The sequence below is a fragment of the Mus musculus genome, chromosome 3 (genome assembly GCF_000001635.26).
Source record: "Mus musculus strain C57BL/6J chromosome 3, GRCm38.p6 C57BL/6J".
Taxonomy (NCBI): domain Eukaryota; kingdom Metazoa; phylum Chordata; class Mammalia; order Rodentia; family Muridae; genus Mus; species Mus musculus.
Window position 1 is genome coordinate 100,917,040 of NC_000069.6, and position 19,950 is coordinate 100,936,989.

The following is a 19,950-nucleotide window of genomic DNA, read 5'->3' on the forward strand; positions in this document are numbered from 1 at the left end:
ATTTGTACTGATATTATGATTTTCTAGATATGAACCACAAGTCTCAACCTCTTATTCGTTATAGGATACGGTGTGTTTCAGACCCTGTGGCCCATGTTAGCAATGCAGCAGTGAGACAGGAGCCCACGTGGTTAGAGGTTTGATGAACAGCATTGTCCAGAGGATCTGAGTTCAGTTCCCAGCACCTACTGGGTGGCTTACAAGCACTTGTAACTCCAGCTCCATAGGATCTGATGCCCCTGCCCTTGTAGGGCATCTGTACTCGTGTGCACATACCCACATAATTTTTAAAAAAAAAAAAATTTTTTTTTAAGTGAAGGGGCATTGTAATGGCAGAAGGCAGCATCAGGGGAGAAGCAGTTGGTAGTTGGTTATGCACACTTTTAATCCCAGCAGTGAGGCAGGCAGATACCTGTGAGGTCAAGGTCAGCCTACATATCAAGTTGCAGGCCAGCCAGGGCTACATAGTAAAAGAAAGAGGAAGAAAATTGAGATGCATAGTGTTCTAGTTTGGCTTTCTGTTGCTTTGATAAAACACTAATAAAAGCCAACACAGGGGGCTGGAGAGATGGCTCAGTGGTTAAAAAGCAATGGCTGCTCTTCTAGGGGACCCAAGTTCAATTCCCAGCACCTACATGGCAGCTCACAACGGTCTGTGACTTGTTCTAGAGGATCTGGCACCGTCACGGTGGCAAGCGCAGGGGAGGAGGCTTTTGCTCACAGGTCTCACAGTTTGAGACCCAGTCCATCGCAGTGGGTTAGGTATGGCAGCCTAGTGGCTCTCAGCACTGGCAGGGGTAGGAGGCAGCTTGCTCACAGGTCTCACAGTTTGAGACCCAGTCCATCGCAGTGGGTTAAGTATGGCAGCCTAGTGGCTCTCAGCACTGGCAGGGGTAGGAGGCAGCTTGCTCACATCTGGGCAAGTCAAGAAGCAGAGAGCACAGTGGAATTCGGGCAGCTAGAAAAATCTCAAAGCACCCCACCCAGCCACAGAGGGCCTTTTCCTCCAGCGAGTCTCTACCAACGAAAAGTTGACAATCCTCCCCACACAACACCACCAACTAGGACTGAGTGGTCAGACAATGAAGCTATGGGAGACACTCCATTCAAGCCACACTGGTCTTCTCCAGAACCTTAGCTAAAAAGAAGAGGAAAGGGCGGCTGAGGAGCACAGACAGAAGGTGAAACTGAAGTGTGAGTGTGAGAAAGATTCATAGTTAGGAGGGGATGAGGCACAAGTTGGGATGGGATTGGACATTTAGACTAGAGGTGTCAGGAGCAATCAAGGCGGAAAGGGATAGTGACTGATGGGGACAGATATGACGGTGGTGAAAGGGTAAGTCCACCAGAGCCTTTCTATCTGCTGGACGGATCACACAGCATCAGAGCCAGCCTTCCTGACCTCCCGATAGAGCATCCTCCCTTCCTGGCTCTCCTGCCCTCAGTACTGTTCCTGCCTTGGGCATTAGGAGTGGGCTGAAATCTTTAGCTACTGTATGGACCTGGCCACTTCCAGAAGTTCTGCTCTTCTGCCCCTGTGGCTTTTGTACTTCCCTGTGACTATTTGATGTCTGGAGTCCCCAGTAGGAGAAGCGATGCGTAATCATGGAGCAAGAAATGAATCAGCTCTGACAAAGGAATACAGTTAGTACATCTTAGCCATATGGTCTCAACCCATATCGTGTATCCACAAAATTCGTGGTTGAACATGGTCTTGTTAAGTTTTCTCATTATTTGAGATAACCAGTTTCTGCCTCCCTATTAACATGTCTTTATCAAATGCCTACTATGCAGGCACTGGGTTGGTTGCCAATGGTTTACTTTTTCTTCTTCTTCTTCTTCTTCTTCTTCTTCTTCTTCTTCTTCTTCTTCTTCTTCTTCTTCTTCTTCTTCTTCTTCTTCTTCTTCTTCTTCTTCTTCTTCTTGTTTTCGAGACAGGGTTTCTCTGTGTAGCCCTGTAGGCTGTCCTGGAACTCACTTTGTAGACCAGGCTGGCCTCAAACTCAGAAATCTGCCTGCCTCTGCCTCCCGAGTGCTGGGATTACAGGCGTGCGCCACCACGCCCAGCTGGTTTCCTTTATCTTAACAGAGAGACAGAAAACATATATTTGTATGCCATATCTACACACAATATACACAATCTATACATAAGTCTATATAAATATGTACACAAACATAATAAAACAATACTATAAGGTAGACAAATATCGCAACATAAATAATATAGGCAGAAGATTGATTTCCTTTAGTGTTTTTTTTTTTTTTGAGGGGTGCTCAGTATCAAATCATATCACTGTGCTAAATCTCCAAACTCACAAGGAAGCCATTAGAATACAAGCTGGAGCTTAGAAACAACAGCAAGATTCTGGGGAGGTAACAGAAAGGTCTCCTGCCACAGAAAGAAGGAGAAGTTTTAAAAATAAAGGCAGGACAAACTGACAAAGAGCAAGAAAGGTGCTTGTCAAACTTCAGGGATTACCTAAAAGTCCGGGTTTATATGTCTGTAAGGGAAACGTTTTAGAATGAAGGCTTAATGTGGTTTTACAATTAACCTGGAAGATCAAATTAGCTATTTCACAAAAGGAAGTCAACCATAATCCAGAGACTATTGTGGTACTTGAGAGAGTGATAAGGTCTTGTACCATCTTAAAATTTCTATGCACTAAGGTGTTGGCAATGCGGATGGAAAGAAACTGATGCCTGCCTGGATGTGGAAAACAAGAAAGGAAGCCAAGAAGATGATAAGATCTCAGGTTGGGAGAGTGAGCTTCCCCTTGGGAGAGTGAAACCAGAAGACTAAGAGCACAGAATGCAATGAAGAGAGAAGCCTCGAGTCACTGAAGATGGGGTTAGGCGAAGGCAACGTCCTGGAGCAGAGCTATAACAGACATTTATGACAAAAGCTCTGGGGAGGGGTTAGTCAGAACTGGAAATATAAATTGGGGACTCAGCTCTTTAAGAGGAAATACAGTGGGGGCCAACAAAGGAGCCACGAAACCACCCTGGGACACAGCAAGGGCAAACACTAACGTGGCTGAGTACTGAGAAAAGTCCAGGAATGTTGTCACTCATTCTCTACACACCAAAGAGAAAGAACAAAACATCGGTGATGAGACTAGCACAAAGTTTAAGAACCACAGTGGTGAGAGCCACCAGCGCTAATTAAGTTGAGGGGAACTGGATCAAGGGAGGGTGAGTTTTCTTTCAGGACTTCATCACAGTCCTCGGGAGAAAGAATGTGTAAAGGACTCACTGAAAAGTGTTAGCAAAATAAGGAGAGGCAGAAGAGGTTGGGAGAAAACCAGCAATCAATGGCGTGAGAAAGGAGAGAAGATGCATAGACTTTTAAGTAGAACGGAAAGATGTTCTCCAGATAGCCCCATCTTCTCTCTCCATGGAAGGCAGGTAGGGATTTGATGTGCAAGAAGCTGAGAAAGGGAAGGACAGAGGGGACTGGGCAGAATCTTAGGCATGACATCTTAAGACTGTTGTTCCCATCCCAGATGCTAGCTTGGGTTGACCACTCGACCCCTCCCAGGCAGCTCTATTATAAGCTGTTGGGAGATTAAATGAGATAATGCATATAAATTATACAGCACTCCTCCAACAGAGAAGTCAGAATACACCCTATGGGAAATATAATATATGGCATGAATAAGAGATAAGACAAAGCATGGCTAAGCACAGAGGAGGGCAGGTTCAGAGCAACACTATATAGCAAAGCCAAGTCCACACCGCTTTTGGAATTTGCTTCAGCATACTGCGGTGAAGCGAGGGGACTCGGCCAGGGCAGCGCAGGAGAGAAAGGCTGGAGAAGTCTGGGTAAGGACCACTTTCACTTTTAAGACCTTTGCCGACTCCTTACACTGGGAGGTCATGTGACTGTTATGTAAAAATGGCTTTTGAGCCATTCATTAGCAGATAACGTTTTTACTTATGCTAAAGTTAGAACCAGCTCTCGAGACCCTCACAATAAAGACCAAATCAGACCTGTGTGTGTGTGTGTGTGTGTGTGTGTGTGTGTGTGTGTGTGTGTGTGGTGTCTGTGTTCACACGTGTACCACAGACAGAACCCAGAGTCTCAACATACTAAGCAAATACTGGATCAGTGAGCTACATCTCTACTTTAACATATTTTACGAAGAGTCAGATAATTCTTTTTTTTTCTTTTAATTTCATCTTTTCATAGTTTGGGGCTCTTTCCACCGAAGGCCCATACTTCGTAAAAGCATAGGCTTCGACAGCTATGCCTATACTATGACATCTCTAATAAAGAGGTCCCTGAAACAGTGATGCATGGGTTGAAATCATATATGGAAGACTGTAAAGGAAAACAGTGAGATAGACAGAGGCTTACGCATCTGAAGAATGGGAACAGATAGCAACTACGGAGCCATGCTATTACAATTTTTGGATTCAGAGATCAGTCAGTGCCTTAGACCCCATGTGTAGGAAACAGTCTCCAAATGAATGAATCTGAGACTCTTGGCAAATTCTTTAAGGCGTCAAAGAAATAATTATGCTCAGGGACCAGGTGTGCCCAACTTTTTAACTAGTCGGACCTACAAGGGACTTGTCCCAGTGACATCCTCCACTGCCCCATTGTGACCAACCAGGAGCTCCCCTTGATTGTAAAAACAAATGCCAAACTTGCTCTGTAGGCCACCCCCCGCAACCCTGACAACTTCTGTTACTGTAGAATTCTGGTGAGGTGTGTCTCTCCGGTCTTGGTCTTGAATGATTCAAAGCAGCTTCCACCCGGGAAACTCAGTGGAGCTCCGCGGAGCAGCAGTTCTAAACTTTTCAGTTAAGTTTAGTTCTGGAACCAGACACGGAGGTACCCTTGCCCTGGAAAATGCCAGAAGCTAGCCAGCTGAGAGGGTTCTGGTTCCGAGCACGCTGTACGTAAGAGATTCCAGGGCAGAAAAAATACTTGGAAAACCCAGAAAGGAAACTGACCCGGTGGCCGCTGATTCGCTATAGCCTCTGCAACCGAGAGCCTGCCTACAACTTCCAGAATGCTTCGGGCTACACCTCGGCCGACTGACAGTACCACGCACCAATGGGAGAACCCTATCTGAGTTTGGGGTGGAGCCTCAGCGCAGGCTTTTCAACGATCCAGAGGCCTCTCCGGCGGCAGGAGCTCACATTCGTGACGCCAACCACATTACGCCGCTCACTCCCAGACTCCTCCTCCCGGTTCTGCACGAGGCCCTCCCTTGCTCCCTCTCCTTTCGCCGCGCGAGTGGCCGGCGAGGATGTGGACCTTGCTGAACTTATTGGATGACAGTGATGTCACTCTGGAGGACGACATGGCTCCGAACTGCGAGGCCCGCCCCTTTCGGACGGTGATTGGATTCTTCGGAGAATCCTGGTCTGGGATTGGTGTGAGGCGGGGCGACGGCTCTAGGGCCTCCTAGGCAAACCAGAGAGGCGGCTGCCCCTGGCCCCTCACTCTGGGAGAGCCCGAGGACCCACTACCTCATCGCCCGGAGGGCGCGCTTGTGGCGTGGTGGGGGCGGGAGGGAGGGTGACCTTGGAGGACAAGAAATGCTGGGGTCAGGGTGGTGGTGGCAGAATTAGCTGGGGACTAGCTCTAGAAGCGCTTGCGAGGAGGACGATGTGGGTGATCCAGGAGGGTGTGGCTGTGACTGGTGTGGGATGCAGTGGAAAGGAAGGGCCAAACCACAAATCCGGAGATCTGTGGATGGTTCCTCAGAGGCGTTCTCTTTCTGGTTGTCCTTTTACTTGGCAACACGAGAGTCCTCATGGTCAGTGTTCAAGATCTTGGAACTCTGTCTTTGAGTAAATCTAACCTGCATTAGAGGACTGCGCAGGGCCTTTTGTGATACTGGGTACATACGTGGGGAAGATGTCAGAAATCAGGAAGCCGCTTCTGGGTTTCGTGCACAAACTCCAAGATGCGAACGCGTCTGGAAGCTCAGGCAAGACTCATTGTCCTACATGTCTGAGGCTTTTCAAAGTCCCCAGGCTCTTGCCTTGCTTGCACACAGTGTGCACCACGTGTCTGGAAAAGCTGGATCCATTCTCAGTAGTGGACATCCGTGGGGGTGACTCAGATACAAGCTCTGAGGGGTCAGTATTCCAGGACCCCGAGTTATGTAGCCTGCAGCCACAGATCGGCATCCTCTGTCCGGTATGTGATGCTCAAGTGGACCTGCCCTTGGGTGGAGTGAAGGCTTTAACGGTAGACCACCTGGCCATGAATGATGTGCTGCTGGAGAACCTGCGTGGGGAAGGCCAGGGCCTGGTGTGTGACCTGTGCAGCGACAGAGAAGTAGAGAAGAGGTGTCAGACCTGCAAAGCCAATCTCTGCCACTTCTGCTGCCAGGCTCATAGGTAAAGAGGGAGTACCCCGTTTATTGTGGCGTAAGAGTAGAGTGCAAAGAAAGCAAGACACAGATCCCTTTGGTGAGCAGGTCAAAAAGAAGGCTTTCGCAGACACTGTCAAAGTGCAAAGAACACTGTGCAAACAGATCGCAAGCTCTAGAACGGAGGTTAGCACCGCTGACCTGATAGCTGTAGTAACAAAAGCAGGGCAGGTTTCGGTTTATAGAGCACCTTGAGTTTTCTTCTATCACCAATTGTTTAATCTATTGAAAACGGACCGTGTGCTGGAGAGAGGATTACTGTGCTAGCATACACCCTGCGCTTGATCTCATCTGATCATTGTAACTCTTACCGAAAGGTGGGTGCTACTTCACCCCTCTTTAGTAAATGAGGAGATGGAAGCCCAGCAGTGGTTTGTGTTTCGCCCAAGTCCCACAGCTGGTAATCATGTAACTGAACCGAATCCTCAGTTCAGACCTAGTTCCTTCTTCTTTGCTCTTTTTACTAAACAGGTCACCTCAGTGTAGGTGTCCATTGACTGTGCCTTAACTCAGACCTCTGACCTGGACAGCAGGCTGGTAATTGGGGTGTTTTGCCTTTTATCACAGTCACGGAATAGCTTGTTAGATGCTAGTCTTTGTCCCATTTTCTCTTCCATCCCACTCTAGTGCATCAGAATACAAAACTAAACAAGGTTTTGGGTTAATCTAGAACTGGCTTTTTTTTCTCTCTCTCTCTCTCTGAGTTCTGGCCTCCCCTTGTTTTCTGGCCTTACCAACAGAACAGTTGTCTTAGCTCTCTATTTGTAACTTTGTGATTATCCCTATGACTGTCTTGTTGCCAGCTCAACAGCTGACCGTTTTCTCTGCATCTGCACTAGTAGCAGAACAGGCATACACACTTCAGGTTGATGGGATGTTGCCAGGGAACTCTGTGAGCAGTCCCTGCCTTTCCCTAGAGATTTCCCTGAGTCCCTTAGAAATCTATAGGAAGGAGGGATCCAAGAGAACTTAGTACCTATTGATTTCGCTTTCTACTAATGCGGATGACTCTTAAGGAGAATTCTGGCCTGCCAGTGGATGCGATGTAGTCACTGGCCAAGGGAACTGCTTTACAAAAATGTTAATTAAACATGAGAGTTTGCAGGAGCCAGCTGGCTGCTTTCGTTGCTATATAGATCCATCTGGCTTGGTTTACCACTTGGTGTTAGCCTTCCACCCTGCTTTAGGAAGTGGGCTGTGACTCTTGTCTAAACTTACCAGATTACCTCGAGTGAAAAGTCTCTCAGAATATAGTCTCAGCACTGCACCTTTGAAGATGTATCCCATGCCAAATTCAAGTATTTATGTATTGTGTCCTAAATAACAACACTCAGATAGGCATGTGCTTCACCGTGTAGAGAAATAATGAAGCAAAAAGGATCCTGTAGTTTTTTTTTTTTAATACATTCTGAGGAGTGTGACTCAAATCTAACCCCTAGAACCTCTTTGCCAAACTGTCCCCCTCTAGAGTTGTTTCCTCACTTCCTGTCCCCAACTGCTTCTTTCCAGGCGACAGAAGAAGACGACATATCACACCATGGTGGACCTAAAAGACCTGAAAGGCTACAGCCAGGTTGGAAAGCCCATCCTATGTCCTTCTCACCCTGCAGAGGAGCTGAGGCTGTTCTGTGAACTCTGTGACCGGCCGGTGTGTCGGGACTGTGTAGTTGGGGAGCACCGAGAGCACCCCTATGACTTCACCAGCAATGTCATCCACAAGCATGGAGATTCTGTGCGGGAGCTGCTTCGAGACACCCAGCCCCATGTGGAAGCCCTGGAAGATGCCCTGGCACAGATTAAAAGTGTGAACAACGCCCTCCAAGAGCGAGTGGAGGCAGTGGCAGCTGACGTCCGGACATTCTCTGAGGGCTACATCAAAGCCATCGAGGAACACCGGGACAAGCTGCTGCAGCAGCTGGATGACATACGGATCCAGAGGGAAACCGCTTTACAGCTGCAGAAAGCGCAGCTGGAACAGCTGCTGGCAGATATGCGGACTGGAGTGGAGTTCACCGAGCATCTGCTGACCAGCGGCTCGGACTTAGAGATTCTCATCACCAAGGGAGTGGTTGTAGAGCGGCTCAGGAAGCTGAATAAAGTTGAATACAGTGCCCGCCCAGGAGTGAACCATAAGATCTGCTTCTCCCCCCAGGAGAAGGCAGGCCAGTGCCAAGGCTATGAAGTGTATGGGGCCATTAACACGCAGGAAGTTGATCCAGCTCAGTGTGTCCTTCAGGGAGAAGGTAGGGAAGCATTTCTCAATGGTATTGAGAGAGCAGTGCCCAGGGACCTGACATTTAAAGAGTTGTGTCGTGCTGTCCTGGGGGTATAGTGCCATTGGCAGAATGCTTGCCTAGCTTGCACAGAGTCTGGGTCTGGTTGCTGGCACCACATAAAACTGAGCCTGGCCACATATGCTTTTAATCCTAGTACTCACAGGTGGGTCAGAAGTTGGAGGACCTCTTCGGATGCATAGCAAGTTTGATGGCAGGCTGGGCTATATGAGACCGTGTGTCAAAAAGAGAAACTAAATGAGGCTTGTTCGGCAAGGTATACTGGTTTAAAAGGCAGTGGCTCCCTGCCTTGCCCCTTTCTTTCTCATGGTCTGGGCAGGCTGCAGTTATTAATACTGGGGGTAGGCTTGAACCTTTTGTACTTCAGAAAATAGAAGCTCCCAAGAACCTTCAGGATCAGGCTTTGCTTTGGGGAAGTTAGAACCTGGCTGTGCCCACAGGAGATAACGGCACTGACTAGAGCAAGGCAGAATCTACCTGCTCAGAGGCTCACACCGCAGCTCCTGGTGCTTGGCTGCTGTGTGGTGGGTTACAGAGGAGTGGGAAGGCAGTCACACCTTCCTTTCCTCCTTACCATTTTGGTTCACACAAACTCTATGCCATTGGTAGTTGAAAGGATTTGGTAGGTTGATGGGGTTTGTTCGGGTTTGTCTCCTTTGCTTTTGTTAAGACAGGGTCTCACTGCTTAACACAGCTCTGGCTGACCTGGAACTATGTGGAACAGATTGGCCTTAAACTTAGAGAGATGCACTTGCCTCTGCCGGGTTTAAAGATGTGCATCACCAGGTCCACCTAGAAATGGCTCCTTTAGACCAGTGTTCGGTTCCTTTGGGAAGTTTCCTTCTGTTCCTGATGGGGACATTTGTATTTGATTTGCCTTCACCTTTGGGAGGAATTCCTAATTCTTTGGGAGTCACAGATCACTCTGAGACTCTTCTTTCCCAGAAGTAGCCACTAAGTTGGGCACAGTGTTTCGGGAGTTTCCTAACACCCTCCCCCCACCCTCATCCCCCAGTGTACCTCTGTACAACACCTGGTAGTTCACAAACTAGGCTTGAGAAACCCAGCTTTGTCTTCATGCTGGCCCATAGGCTATGGCACCCTGGCGTTAGCTTCTGAGTGGCAGAGGTTCTCACAACAGGGAAGTTGCAAGCTGGACTTCAGTATCTTTCACCTCTTCTAGGAGGACCCAGGGCTTATAGAAGATAGTTTTGAGGGTCCAGTCTCATACAAGCCTAAAGGCTGTCTTTGGGTTTTGCAGTTGCCTTGAGGCTGAAGTTAAGATGCAGAGTTCTATGTGATCCCAGAGCAGCTGTTGCTGAGCCACTTAGCCCAGGCCTGGGGGAGGGGAGGGGGAAGGTGGGTACCTATACAGCATGGGAAGGAGAACAGGAAGGGAACAGGGTGGTCCTTATAACCAGAAACCACAGCTTTCTTTGGTCTGACTGGGGGAGATGGCCTCTCCTGGGAGGTGAGTACTTACTGTGTGTCTTTTGCAGATCTCCACAGAGCTCGAGAGAAACAGACAGCCTCTTTTACCTTGTTCTGTAAGGATGCCTCGGGACAGAGCATGGGCAGGGGAGGAGATAATGTCCATGTGGAAGTTGTCCCCAAAGATAAGAAGGACAGGTGTGTGTTCAATGGATCCTGTGTAGTAGGCAGTGAGGAAACTAGGGCCTTTGCGTTATGGGAGATATAGATGGACTCTTTCATTGTGAGGTTCCATGACACCAGGAGAAAATGATTCCACACCACTAACCAAATGTGTAGGTTTTATGGCTAGCTTCAGTCCTCTCTCAATATAGTCTCCCCTACCCCCCCCCCCCCGACTGTCCTTATTCCAAACTCTGGAATGGATGGTTTTGTTGTTGTTGTTTTTAATGAGTTACAGAATTATATCCTTTCTTAAACCTAGCCTGTTTTCCTAATACATTGTTCCAGGATTTTATACATATACACATACACATACACATACACTACACACACACACACACACACACACACATACACACACACACACAAACACATACACTACACACACACACACACATACACACACACACACACACACACACACACACACACACATATATATCCCTCTGCAATTGGAATAAGAAGGGACTTCAGAGCTGGGAGTGTAACAGAGACCAGCAGAGAAGAGCACAGGCTCGTTTTCCTGGTTCTCAGGATGTTGGACTAAAGTAGTAACTGACAGTTACCCTTCAGTCTAAGGGGCGTTCATGATTCACGTTAGATGTAATGAGTGTAATGCTGCCTCTGGAGCAGGCTTGTGAGAGGGACTGGCCTTCTGAACCCTTTCTGTCTTCAGTCCGATCAGAACAGTGGTCCAGGACAACAAGGATGGGTCGTACCGCGTTTCCTACACCCCCAAGGAGCCTGGCATCTACACCGTGTGGGTCTGCATCAGAGAGCAGCACGTGCAGGTGAGGCAGGCCCCGCGCTCGCTGGCAGCTCGGGGCTCTCAGGTCTCATCGGACCGGACCAGCTGCTTAAGAGCTGAAATCAGCTGTGCTCTCCTCGTCCTCGTGGGCACAGCCCAGGATTCTGCAACCTGTGTTATTACTAGAGGGTGCTCGTGGCCCTAAGAACGCTGGCATTTACATATATTTTATGCTCCTGGTTAGTTTGTTGAGATTCTTAGTCTGGGGAAGCTGTCTTGACCACAGGGGAGTCCGTTAACAGACAAGCCCACACATTTAACAGTTTCCAACCTTTCCACACCATGGGCCACAGTTGTCTGGGTTACGCTCCTCCTATCGTGTGAGCAGTCATTTATCAGCCTAGCCCGTAGGATATGGATTTCTAATCACAGCGTGTCAGGAATAGGTTGGATGGCCTTGTATACCTCACTTACATTTTCTTCAAAGCCTACTCAGGCAGATCTGACAGTAGCTCTGTAACCACCAACCTTGGGACCTGAACCTGTTACTTTATCTTTGCATGGTTTTGTTTCATTTATTGTATGAGGCAGGGGACAGAGTATTGTCATAATCTGTGGGTTGGCTTACAATTCACTCCGTAGCCAAGCTGGCCTTGAACTCTTGATCCTCTTACTCTGACCTCCTAAGTGCAGGGGTTACAGCATGTGCCAGTCATGGTTCCATCCGGGTTACTTTTTTAGAAAACAGTGCTTGCCAGCCCTCTGTTACTGTGATAAAACGCCTGAGCTATGGACTTGAAAGCAAGAAAGGTTTGTATTGGCTCATCCTTCTAAGGAGCAGTTTCTGGGTCTTCCTTTCAAAAGAGGGAGCCTTAAACCCTGGGAAGTCTCCTCAGTACCAGGCTTCCACCTTGGCTTTTCTCAGACCACGTGGTTCTTACGTAAGGACAGGAAAATGACAATACTTAATAAACATTTGTGTTTAACATAGGAGAGAAATTAGAATACATAAGTTACCCTTGAAGAAAAAGTGGAGAGTTACTAACTTGAGACTCATTAGCCACACATATTAAGGCTTTCTCTCTTCTGTGTATCTTCATGGTCTATCACTAAGAGGCTGGCGAATGGATATGCGTCCAGGGGTAGAGGGAAAGGTGCTAGCTGTGTGTGGAGACACGCGTGGCTGAGGAGCTGTAGAAAGTGCCACACGTGTCCTTTCTGGTGGTTGTGGCAGCCTAGTGACTACCCCTGAGCTCCTCAAGAATTGAGACTGAGGCTCCCAAAGGCTGCAGTCAGCCAGAGATGCCGGAGTCAGTGACTAACGTGGGTTCCACTCCCACTCCATGTAAGGCTGGAGGGAGGCAGAATCCATGAAGAGAGCCAGTTCACATGTCACTGAAAATGGGGCTGACCTCTGGAACTGTCTTCAGTGCCCAGAAGCTCAGTAGCCCCATGCATAGTCACCAACCTGGTGGAATGTGACTCTGGCACTTAGCAGGAGGGCTGCACACATCCAGGTCCAGTTTAACTGCACTGGTATTTGCCCCCATCTAACAGAAGTCCCTACCCAGATATATTCCTGTCCTGAATCCTTGTCCGTCCTTGTGACTTTGAGCCTGCCTACCATGCACTGATGGCTCAGCGTGCCCCATTGATGTCTGATTCTTTGCTCTTGGCCTGAACCCCTCAGGGCTCACCATTCAACGTGACCGTGAGGAGGAAGCATCGGCCACATCCGGGTGTGTTTCACTGCTGCACCTTCTGCTCCAGTGGAGGACAGAAAGCTGCCCGCTGTGCCTGCGGAGGCACCATGCCGGGTAAGCATGGTCGGTGGCCTCAAGTCAACTGAAGCTAGCATCTGGGTCGGAAACAGCAGTCTTATGATGTCATGTCCTCAAGCCCGCAGGCCCAAGCAGCAGCAAGCAAGGGTCCGTCCCTTTGCTGCCTCACAGGTACTAGGTCAGGGTGTTTGGACTGAGGCTTTTCTCAAAGAATTCTAGCCTCTTGAAGGGGTTTGCAACCCCATAGGAAGAACAATATCCATCAACAGACCCCCCAGAACTCCCAGGGACTAAACCACCAACCAAAGAGTACACATGGAGGGAGGGACCCATGGCTCCAGCCGCATATGTAGCAGAGGTTGGCCTTGTCGGGCATCAATGGGAGGAGAGGCCCTTGGTCCTGTGAAGGCTCCATGCCTCAATGTAGGGAACTGCCAGGGTGGGGAGGCAGGAGTGGGTAGGTGGGTGGGTGGGTGAAACACCCTCATAGAAGAAGGGAAGAGGGGATGGGATAGGGGGTTTCCCAGGGAGGAGGTAACTAGGAAAGGGGATAACATTTGAAATGTAGCTAAAGAAAATATCAAAAAAAAAAAAAAGAAAAGAAAAAAGGATTATTAAAAAAAAAAAAGAATTCTAGCCTCTTGTGTAGAGGCAGGACAGATAGTCTATACAGCAAGTCTCATGTTCTGAATTGAAATGACAGGCTTCAAGGTTCTGAGTTCTTTTGATACAGTTTACCAGTCCATGGGCCTTTTGACCAGAATCTGAGATTTGTAGATTCAGTCTATACCTGTTCTAGCAGTCTGAGCACTGTGAAATATAGATTCACCCAAAAATCATGAGGAAATTCAAATGGGGAGGATCAGGGGGTAGATGATTGAGCAACGTCTCACTCTTTATTTAGACATCTGGGCAAGAGATCCTTCATTGTTGTTGCTGCTGTTGTTGTTGTTCTATCATGGGCCTGGGGGAGATTCAATCATGTGAGCAGTGGCTGCTGTTCCAGAAGACCCAAGTTCACTTCCCACCACCCAGGGGTCTCGCAACTGTATATTACTCCAGCTAAAGAGATTTGATGCCTTCTTTCTGATACCAGCCACACACATGGTTCATAGACATACATGCAGGCCAAACACTCACACGCTAAATAAAAAAATCTTTTCATCATGTCTTTATTCTAATGGTGGCCCACAAAATAAGCTTTTGTACCCCTCCGTGTAACCAATTTAGCACGTCTCCTTTTCCATTAATCTACCCTTTTATTTTCGTGTCACTCACTGCATATAGTTAAGATCCAAACCAGTATTTAACAGTTGAAGGGCAAACTAGTTCATCTCCTGGTTGCATTTTGGACAGTTCTGAGAGCCTGGCCTGGCCATGGCTACCAGATAGTTCTGATTACAGTGGACTGAACTCGGTAGTTTCTTTGGGGAGATCTTGACTGCTTAGGTCTGAATGTTGCCAGGATTAGCTTTGTACAGCTGGACTCTACTTTATGTTGTTCCCCCCTTTGTATTATGCAGGTGGATACCTTGGCTGTGGCCACGGACACAAAGGCCACCCGGGCCGTCCACACTGGTCTTGCTGTGGGAAGTTCATTGAGAAGTCCGAGTGCTCGTTCACGAGTGGGCAGGGCGCCCCGAGGAGTCTGCTTAGGACCGTGGCGCTCTGATGCTTCCTGGGGACAAGTCGGGCCAGGTAACCCTGAAGCTAGCATAACTTCAGCTATGCAGAGAACCCAGAGCTTGAGTAGTTCCAAAGAGACTGACAGAATTAAAGACGAAGTGCTTTCTCTAACATCAGACTTCAAGTGCTTTCTGTGTGGGCATCTCTCGTGTACCATGGCGGAGTGCAGGCCTCCCCTACACCGCTCCTCAAGGCAGGCTGCTGATCTACTCCACGGAAAGCTCTCCTGTTTTATACGGGCATTGAGGTGTCTGTGCCATGGGACCATGAGCTCCTGGAGCAGGGAGGACTTTATGCCTTCCTTTCCACTGTGTTGCAGCCTCTCCGGTTTACCCCGAGCTAGAGTTTCAGGGCTTCTCCTGGAGGATGAAACCCCTCTGGCCCATCATTTGTTTGTTGTATACTTTCAGTGGTTTCCTAGTACACAGTTTATGATGATTATCACGGTTTTGCCGTCTAGATGAGCGCCCGAGTGATGCTCATGTGTAGGCACACAAGTAGACAGTAAGGAGGTACGGTGTGGCAAGAGCGCAGCCATCTGCTGCAGTTCTTTACATCAGATGACGGCGGGTCCTCCATCCACACAGCTCTGACTTAATGGAGGGCTTTCGCTGCCCTCTCTACCCTGCAACAGCTGAAAGCACTGACTCTGCAGGGCACCCCCTAGCGGCTACAGGATTCTGGGAGGAAGACTTAGTACTCCCTCAGCCCAGCCAAGGTCTTCCCAGTAGAGATTTTGTGTTTTCTGGGATTCTTGGTTTCTTACACAGCAGTAAACTCACAACATATGAAACTGAATTACTGAAGTTTGCATTATAGGATCTCATAGGGAGTGGTGACTCATTGGAGGGGCAATTGGGTAAAGGAAAGGAAGCGAGGCACTTAGATGACCACTGTCAGGTTTCACTTCCTTCTCTTAGCCTTTAAGATAAGATACATTAAGATAATTAAGACATTAAGATACTTTCTTCATTTTCTTCGAACATTCCCCTTGAGCCCCTTTCTGGAAGCAAAATCTGATGTTCCCAGAAGACAACACTGCCCCTCTCCCCCTCAGCTGGTTGTTGTTTGCTCCTCACTCTGTCTGTTCCCACCCACTCCCAGCCACACCCTGAGCCAGGTCAGGTGTCTACTGAGCTTGCCATGGCTGCTTTGAGATCACTGGTTCTCAGCCAGGCAACCCCACCTCCCGGGGGCGTGTCTTACAGAATCTTGGGGATATGGGTTCTAGCAGCATTGAGTAGGGCCACAGGTCAGTTTATTCAACTGCAGGATAGCTTTCTGCAGCAAATGGAGCATGCTTTGCCTCCCTGCAGTGCCATTTTCATGTCTGATGAGGCGTACATCCTGCATTCTGCTCAATGGTTCCCTCCCAGGCTCCTAAGCTCGACCTTGCACTGTGTTGTTGTCAGTATGCTCAGTAGAGTCAAAGAGCAGTCCTTCCATTTCTCGCCCCTGTTTCCTCCCGTGACCTCCTTCTGACTTAAATACCACTTAGACTCGGTGACTCCCAAGTCCTCTTCAGGTCACTCTCTAGATGATTATGAGGTCCAGTGACTTACGTCATCACATCTCCTCTTATGTGTACAGTAAGCCCCTCATTCAAATTTAAATGGCTCCCAGTGTCCAGTTCTCACTTGCTCCTGCCTGTCATCACCAAACAGCTTCTCCTGGAGTCCTCTCCACACTTTAAAAGAGAAGCGTCTGTCCTTAGGTGGGGCAGCCTGGAAACTCCTTGTGTGTCACACCATATCCAAACCACTGGTAACTCCTGTCAACCTCACTTTCACTGACTCCTGCTCTCTGCGTCCATTGCTACCATCCTGGTCTGACAAGCCGAGACTCCCACCAGAAAGCTTTGCCTATCTTCTCGCCAGCCTGCTTCCACATCAGGTCATTCTGCTCGGTGCCTCCAGTGACCGCTCGCTCATCTCAGAACAGAGGCAGCTCACCTGCTTCACATTACCATGTGCCAGCGTGGTCTGATCCATGGCCTTCTCTTCCTACCCAGCTCCACCTTCTGTCCAGGCACAGTGGCCCTGCCGGCCGCTGCTCAGGCTCAGCAGCCTCTTCTTGGAGCCTTTATAGTAATGGGCCTTCTATCTGACAGTCCTTCTCAAAGATGCATCATACCCTTTGACTTCAAGTTTCTGCTCTAGTGTCAACTATTGTCCTATTAGTGAGGTTTCTAACCATCCTGAGTAAAACAGAAGAATCATACCCAGGAGGAGGCATCCCCTGCCCGGCTTCATCACCAGCTGACGGGTGATGTATTGTCTTACATCTGCTGTACTGGACTCTGAGCTCCGCGAGGGCAGGGAGCTGGCATTCAGTAACTGTATTATCCCCATGCAGGTCAGACTTTGGCTCACAGTAGAGACAAATAGTATGTTGAATGAATAAAAATTCAAGTTGGTAGAGTTTTGTTTGGCTTTACTTAGTATGTTTTCATGACTTCCATTTCCCTAAACCCAAGTATATCCCATTGAACCAAAGACCACTTGGGAAAAGGTCTTAACCGCCTATCAGACTTGTTGGATACAAGTAAGCACCCAAGGGACCAGCCTTGAATTTTCCAGTTACCTCAGACATCCAGGGAGTCTTGTGCCCTGAAGTCTCTGGAATTACATCATCTTTCCCCAGGGGTCTTGAGTCAGTGCAGCAGAGCCAAGCACAGCTCGAGAGTCTACCTTGGAGAGCTTGCGACAACCGGGCAGTTTTTTGTAGATGAAGCTGCATCTCTAGAGGAAAACTTTGATCTCAGTGGGGCATCCAGGGTCTAGCTACTACCATTAAACAGGGAGGAAGAACTCAAGGTCGGAAGCACATACTTTGGCTGGTAACAACTCTGTTAATGTTTAAAGTCCCCGTGGGCGGTGGTAGGGGTGCCTGGGCTCTTACTTAGTTTGAACAATAATGGGGTCTTAGCCCAATTTAGTCCAGATGCTCTGGCAGCTGAAAAAAAACTATGAAAAGGTCAGAGTGATCTGAGAACCCCCAAACTCTACGGCAAGGAGAAGAGAAGTGGAGTTTTTAGGGAGGATACAAATGTGTCCTCATGTGCACGCTGAAGATACAGCTTCATGATGTAAGCGATGTGGCTGGTATTACGGCTGAGAAAAAAAGCGACAAATTCGAGTCTTGGTCCTGTGGGATATAAACACCTTGGCTGTCTTGGCCAGCCCACCCCTCCTGCTCCCTCTCTGCAATCATTGCTCACCCTTACTCCAGAGGATGCACACCTGTGGCAGGCATGGCTGTCACCCGAGGATGCTCACCTGTGTCAGGTGTGGCTGTCAACCGAGGATGCTCACCTGTGTCAGGTGTGGCTGGATAAAGATAAAGCAGCTAGAAGCAGATCAGAGGAAGCGGCATGCCACCGGGTTGTGTCAGTCCCTACATGTCGATAAGGCATTCCCTTCATCACTTGCCCAAAGCTCTCACAGGTCAATTTCTGTGATGAACCATTAACTACGCAGGTCCTCGACCACAGCTCTCGCCAGTCACAGTACAGCTAGTCTTACGCTCGATGCTAAGCCTTGGAAAGGTAGGCTTGACTTTGCTTCCCCTTAAAATTGAAGTACCCTGCAGAGCCTTGCACACAGTAGGTGCTTGATATATATTTCAGTGACTGTACAGGTACTGGGCAGCAGAAATACTCCTCACCTCTCCTTTCTTAGACATCTGCCCACACTCAGACTTAGCTATGGAAGCTGTGTAGAAAGCACTGAAGATCGTGAGCACAGCCCATGGCTGCTCCCTGTTCCCTCCCTAGTACTTTATCTCTATCCTGTAGGACAGCGTGCCTAATTAGCCCTGATCTCATGTTTATTGACGAAAACATTCTAATATAGATTATATGACCAAGAATTCCAAGTTTCTAGTATTTCTCTTTGTGCTTGCGTATACTTTTTTTTCTTCCTATATATTTTGAGGGCTTGATGCTATGTGCTGGTTAGATGGTCAACTTGACAGGAACTGGGGTCATCTGGGAAAATGCCTCCATCAGATTGGCCCATGGGGCATTTTCTTGATGAATGATTTATGCGGGCAGTGCCACCTGGGCTGGTCCAGGTCCTGGGTTGTATAAGAAAGCAGGCTCAACAGCCATGGAGATCAAGCCAGGAAAGCAGCACCCCTCCATGGCCTGATTCAGCTCTTGTCCTGCCCTCCCCCAGCGATAGAGTGGGACCTGGGAGCTGTAAACCGCAAGAGTTCTCTCGGAGTTCGTTTTGTCCATGTGTTATCTGAAAACCAGAAACCTCACTAAGAAAAGCTGTACGAGAGCAGTAATAGCATCCCATGCCATAAACTTAATGACTAAACAAGACTTCAGAGAACAGGCCGCATGGTACTGGTGTTCCCACAATTATCCTCTTGGTGTAAGACAATCTAACTTCACCTGGGAGTCCTGCAGAGAACCATGTCACTGATGTCATGAGCAAGCGATACCTTCGAGGAAACATCACTGTGTACAAGGGGCCACGATGAAGCACTGGAGGAAAATCATGGTGGAGTATGCCTATAATCCCTGCACTCAGGAAGTAGAGGCAGCCCAGGCTGCGGGGTGTATAGCAAGACCCTGGATTAAAATAAAACACCATCAAAAAACCCCTAACCTACATGATTGACGAAGAAAGGGGTCACATCCCCTAACGGCATCTTTCTACCTACTGCTGTTCCCAGTGGCATGTCAAGGAGTCTTGGATGGAGTTTGAAAGGGCCTAGAACACCCCCAGGTTGTGGGCTGTTGGACGCTCTTATTTGATCCACATTCATGAGAAGAGTTGGATAAGTCTCCATGAAGGAAAGCCCTTGTAAACCTGGTGTTTGAGAATGTGTGCCTTGGTGACAACTATTCGTGTGGCTCTGCCAGCCATACGCATGCTCTGTATGCCGCCTCCAGCACTGTCCCACAGCACTGTCACTAGTAACTACATGGCATGTAAGGATTTAGAATGGTTCATTACCTCAGATTCTTCAGGGCCACCTCAAATGAAGTAGGCAGGCGACTGTGAAAAGAAACCTGCAGTGAAGGTTTCTGTGAGGGCTCAGTGACATCAGCAGGACTCAGCACAGCACCCCAATAGGGTCACTACATTGTGAGGTCCAGCCCATTGATTTGGAGCACAAACTCACCATTTACAAAGAAATTGATTAGTGAGCCATGCAGGGTGGCAAATGCCTTTAAACCTAGCACTCAGATGGTTGAGGCTGTAGGGCTACTACAAGTTCAAGATCAGCCTGGGCTAAAGGGATCCTATCTCTTTATATGCCTTCTAAATGTATGAAACAACAATAATTTGACTCATAAATAAAATGAACATAAAGACTGGGGTATATAGCTCAGTGGGAGAGTGCCTGCCTAGTATGCAAGAAGCCTGGGACCTGTCAAT

At 48.4% G+C, this 19,950-nt stretch overlaps 1 protein-coding gene across 5 annotated transcripts; it reads left to right on the forward strand.

Moving 5' to 3' along the window:
- Positions 1-4,163: 4,163 nt before the first annotated feature.
- Positions 4,164-19,886, forward strand: Trim45 (tripartite motif-containing 45). Of its 5 annotated transcripts, none has more exons than XM_011240100.2 (7): positions 4,164-6,709; positions 7,902-8,635; positions 10,186-10,315; positions 11,016-11,130; positions 12,778-12,904; positions 12,987-13,039; positions 14,392-17,887. In XM_011240100.2, the coding sequence occupies exons 2-7, from the start codon at positions 7,930-7,932 to the stop codon at positions 15,016-15,018; spliced, it is 1,758 nt and encodes a 585-aa protein (XP_011238402.1). In that variant the 5' UTR covers positions 4,164-6,709; positions 7,902-7,929; the 3' UTR covers positions 15,019-17,887. The 5 variants fall into 5 exon arrangements, with proteins under 5 accessions (XP_011238402.1, XP_030108447.1, NP_001159424.1 ...); NM_001165952.1 differs by lacking the exon at positions 12,987-13,039 and adding an exon at positions 18,733-19,886 and having other exon boundaries at positions 5,454-6,360; positions 14,392-14,566; NM_001165953.1 differs by having other exon boundaries at positions 5,454-6,360; positions 14,392-16,972.
- The last annotated feature ends 64 nt before the right edge of the window (positions 19,887-19,950 follow it).